Source organism: Sardina pilchardus, chromosome 17, assembly GCF_963854185.1.
Source record: "Sardina pilchardus chromosome 17, fSarPil1.1, whole genome shotgun sequence".
Classification (NCBI taxonomy): domain Eukaryota; kingdom Metazoa; phylum Chordata; class Actinopteri; order Clupeiformes; family Clupeidae; genus Sardina; species Sardina pilchardus.
The window spans coordinates 16,215,209-16,220,208 of NC_085010.1; the positions used below are offsets into that span (position 1 = coordinate 16,215,209).

Here is a 5,000-nt window from a genome sequence, read left to right on the forward strand (position 1 = left end):
ATTCACACACACACACACACACACACACACACACACACACACACACACACACAGCACAAGAGAAGCTATTTGGTGGTGGTGGTGGTGGTGGGGGGGGGGGGTATTGAACTAATCTTAAAAAAAGTTTTTTTTCCCTAGCAGTCAGTTTTCCCATTTGAAATATCTTAAAGTTTTTTTTCCCTAGCAGTCAGTTTTCCCATTTGAAATATCTTTAAACAGGATCCCATGGAGGCCTCTTGTTTTTTTTTCTTTCCCAAAGGATTTTCTCATTTGGCAAAAAAAGAAACGCTTTTCTCCAGAGGCAAGAGTGGATCTGCCCTGGATCCCTCCCCCCTTGGGGAGAATGCACTAATGTACTGCTTCAATTCCTCTCTGAACACTCACATGGACATGGACACGCACACACACACACACACATACACACCACACACGCACGCACACACACACACACACACACACGCACGCGCACACACACACACACACACACATACACACAGACAAGCGCGCACGCACACACACACACACACACACACAGATTAAAACACGGTCGAAACTGTGCTGATGAGGTAATCTTAAAGTGTAGCTGTGGAGACCTAATTTGAGTTGGAGACGCGAATCACCTGTAATGACAGATGATCCCTCGCTGTAGGTGTTACCGTTCCGCTCGTTACGCTAGGAGTCACTTACTACCTCACTAAAGTAAACACAAATGCTCTCAGTATTCACAGGTCAGGAATCTTAATGCCGGTTGGGAAAATCTCTGTTGACATTGTAATTTTAAGCAATTATGGTTGCCAAATCATTTTCCGTAAGTTGTTTTCAAAACACTGCTGCTGTCACCAAAGGTGTAGTTAACGTATCTGCTGTAAGTAGGAGCAACAGTGAGATTTGTCCACAGTAATAGTAGCCTAGGCAACTGTGGATATTTAGCATACATGACTGGTTCTAATGTATGGAGTAAATGTAAAGGTACATACATTATATTAGTTAATATGAACGCATTGTCTAGATATGAGGTTGATGGTGAGCGGAAAATAAATGTGTGACGTTAATGGAACTGTGTTTAAAAGGGTGTGTGTGACTTCAGCTCTGACTGCCTACAGTGGCATGAGTGTGAGGTCCAGGTAAATGATGTGTGTGTGTGTGTGTGTGTGTGTGTGTGTGTGTGTGCGTGTGTGCGTGTGTGTATGAGTGTGTATGAGTGTGTGTTATTTCTTCTCTCTTTCTGACCATCTTCCATGCCTTTTCTCCCTGGCACATCCTGCATGTGTGTGTGTGTGTGTGCATGCATGTGTGTATGTGTGTGTGTGTGTGTGCATTATTTCCTCTCTCTCTCTCTCTCTTTCTGACTTCCACATCTCTCTGTCCCCCTGACAGGTCATTTTCCGCGCCCTCTCCCCCTGGCACACCCTGGACCCCTACAGCGATTCGGCTCGTGCCCGCCTCGCCCTCACCAACCTGCGGGTGCGTCTGCTCCAGCACCAGCCCTGCCCATGCCAGCTGAAGGAGGCCAGGGGCGCGGGGGGTACCGCCGGTGCTGGGGGCAAAGCTGGGGAGATGCCTGTGCCAGGGCAGCACTTTGCCATCTACGACTTCATCGCCAAGGGCAGCTGCCTGTGCAGTGGGCACGCCGACCAGTGTGTGCCCGCGCCAGGGTACCAGCCGACGCGAGACCGGACCAATCATGTGGTGGGTGAGGAGGTTGTGTGTGTGTGTGTGTGTGTGTCTGTGTGTGTACAGTACATGTGTTTTATTTGTCTGTGTGCATGTGTGTAGGTGTGTACACTGTAAAAAAAAATCCCGTTAAAAAACAGGAATCAACTGGCAGCAGGGTTTCCAGGCAATTCCTGTTATTTAACGGTGGCCTGGTATAACATTAAATTCCTGTAAAATAACAACATTAACTTAATGTAAATTATCAGGAAACAACTGTTAAGATTTCCAGGAGCTTCCTGTTATTTAACAACTTTCTTGCAGAATTTGTAAAATTACAGGAAATAAGTGCCATTTGACTACTGTCAAATCAGCATATTAAAAGGTGTCTTTACTATTGTAACCTTGAAGAATACAAGTTGGTTTAGCAATATTAGACTATGTTCACAATAAAGCTGGATTTAGAAACATCAACCTGACATTATAGCCTGAAATAAAGGTCCAGCTCTTACATAATTGTGCTCTTGCACAACGGTGCCAAAGCTGAAAATAGTAAAGAAATGTTAAGGGAAAAAATCGAATATCTGAAGCATATGCCAAGAATAATAGACAAAGCATAACTAATTTAACATTTAACTCATTTTATTACATGTCAAAGATACAAATCCATTTTTTCCACATCAGTTATCATTGTTTGTTGTTTAATTGTTTATTTGTTATTTAACTGAATGACAAATTTAACAAGTATTTTATTTCACATCACAAACAGCAAATGTAGTAGTACATAGTGATTAAAGCAAATGTAGATTTACTATAATGATATTTTTAGTATCAGTGAATAAAGCACAGAGGTAGGTAATTAAAAACAAAAACATTGCATTAGGCTCATGTATGAATGAACAGTATGTATGTGTATAAAATAATAATAATAATTATTATTATAGAAAACATCGCATTAGGCTCATATACACTATATTGGCAAAAGTATTTTGTCACCTGCTTTGACCCCCATATGAACTTCAGTCACATCCTATTCTTAATCCATAGGGCTTACCCTGCGATCCATTTGTATCGTAAGTCACCCGCCCGAGTTGTAAAGTGTAAATTACCCAGCTTTCTTGCGGCATTTTACGGAGGAACGCCCCCTTTACCTCGGAGTACTTGCGAGTACCCCGAGTTGGGCTTACGACCTGTAAACAAACATGGCTGCGCCCATAGTCGAGATGAGATGACATGTGTTTTCTTTGTATTTGTACCGTGTTGGTCGTTTTAATGACAATGGAATGCTTTAACACACTAGATTGCATTGCTGCTTCAATCCGGTCACCAATTCATACATTTAACGGTCTTGCTGTGCGTGCAATACAATGTAATGATTTGTTTTCCAGCTGGTTTGCTAAAGAGGCTAGCACACAACAATAACAATGACTAGCTAGCCTGCTAATGCCCATCTAGCTCATTAGAAATGCGACAGTACTTGTTGAAATTGCCCAACATTTTTTTTATTATTCATTCCCATTGACCATACCCAAAAAGGGAGAATGAGGGACATCTGCTTGTGTTCTAGACAAATGTCCAGCACTAACAGACAGTTGCTGCCCTGGTGGCATCCATGTTCTTTCCCAAAAGACTACAAACTCCAGAGTTCACGCTACCCACGAATTCTCACATGTCGGGCGGGTAAACGTACGAGACTGCCAACACTAAATGGAATGCACCATTAATATGACATTGGTCCACCCTTTGCAGCTATAACATCTTCAACTCTTCAGGGAAGGCTTTCCACAAGGTTTAGAAGTGTGTTTACAAATGAATTAGAGCACAGACTGAGAGCCTGTCCAACATCAGTGTGTGACCTCACAAATGCACTTCTGGAAGAATGGTCAAAAATGCCCCAAAACACACTCCTAAACCTTGTGGAAAGCCTTCCCTGAAGAGTTGAAGCTGTTATAGGTACAAAGAGTGGACCGGCGTCATATCAAACCCTATGAATTAAGAATAGGATGTGACTGAAGTTCATATGGGGGTCAAGGCAGGTGACCAAATACTTTTGGCAATATAGTGTACTGTATGTACAGAATGTATGTGTACGTACAGTATGTATTATTAGAAAAATAATAATTACAGAAAACAAAAACATTGCATTAGGCGTGTGGCTATTGTGTGCTATGTGGTTCTGTATGCAATCCTAAAGAAGAACCCATCAAGTAACATTCACTTTACTGTACTTTCTGATTGTACATCTCTTCTGGGCCTTTTTTCTGCATGAGAGAGAGAGAGAGAGAGAGAGAGAGAGAGAGAGGGAGAGAGAGAGAGAGAGAGAGAGAGAGAGTTACTAATACTGATGGAGTATATTAGGATTCAAGCAGGGGAAATTTTCAGCTTCCTAAGGAAGGCAGTTGTCATCTTGGAGGTGTGTTCTTAAAGCAATATAACACTCATGGTCGCGGCCTTGATAGCGGATAAGTAACCACAGCCTTGCAAAATACGCTACGCTATATTCCTTATATACAACAGTCCCATTGCCAACTTACATACTTTTAAGACACAAAATAGTATTTTTCACTGTTAAGTGTTTATTTCTGTTCGTTCATCCTCCACCTCAAAAAATAGTTCTGGACAGCAGATTCAGACTACATTGTGTGCTTACATACTTGCAAAAGTGTTCGGCTGTTGCAGAAAGAAATGGCCCACTATTAACAACTATTCATCCAATGCTGCAAAAGCACATTCTGTTTACTACTCTAACATCATTTTAAAAGGCTAACTGAGAAAACATTGAAAAACCCTTTTGCAATTATGTAAGCACAGAATGTAATCTGAAAACTGCTGCCCTGGGTAAAAAAGCAATGCAAATGATATCAGTTGGTATTCTGTCTATAATGGAGTGGAATAATAAAAAAAAATCTATGCGTCTCCAAACCTTTGACTGTGGTGCTACATGTACTTGACACTTACCTCAAACGTGGTGTCTGCCTTGAGAGGCAATTGCCACCCCTGTCCCTGGCACCAATCAATCAATTTGTCATGGAATGTTTCTTTCAGCTTCCTGCAAGAAAAGGTTTTATAGATCATTTAATCGTTTAAAATGTTCTAATATAGCCTACACGTCTACATTACTGGCTGCTGTAGAAAATGCATTGTTTCACCTCTTGGAATTCTTGATTCTTTGACTGGGAAAAATAAAACTATACCAAATTTTAATTGTAGATATTCATATAATTTAGGACCTTACCTTGCTCCAGAAATCCTGATTAAGCCTACCTTACACTGACAAACTTTGACAAGATTTGGGAAAGATTCTTGAAAGATTGTAGTCTTTTGAGTAGCCTAAAACTTGAATGAGG

At 41.3% G+C, this 5,000-nt stretch overlaps 1 protein-coding gene and 1 long non-coding RNA gene across 2 annotated transcripts in view; one reads left to right on the forward strand and one right to left on the reverse strand.

The window, feature by feature from the left end:
* ntn4 (netrin 4) overlaps window positions 1-5,000 on the forward strand; it is a 24,839-nt gene that overhangs the window by 2,922 nt on the left and 16,917 nt on the right. Inside the window, exon 3 of the mRNA XM_062517670.1 lies at window positions 1,378-1,689. Within this exon, the coding sequence (XP_062373654.1) occupies window positions 1,378-1,689 (312 nt within the window). The remainder of the gene's footprint in view (window positions 1-1,377; window positions 1,690-5,000) is intronic.
* LOC134062392 (uncharacterized) overlaps window positions 3,805-5,000 on the reverse strand; it is a 1,206-nt gene continuing 10 nt past the window's right edge. The window contains exons 1-3 of the long non-coding RNA XR_009935451.1: window positions 4,889-5,000; window positions 4,612-4,702; window positions 3,805-3,914 (exon numbers count right to left, since the gene is read on the reverse strand). The exon at window positions 4,889-5,000 is cut by the window's right edge and continues 10 nt beyond it. This is a non-coding gene — a long non-coding RNA (uncharacterized LOC134062392). The remainder of the gene's footprint in view (window positions 3,915-4,611; window positions 4,703-4,888) is intronic.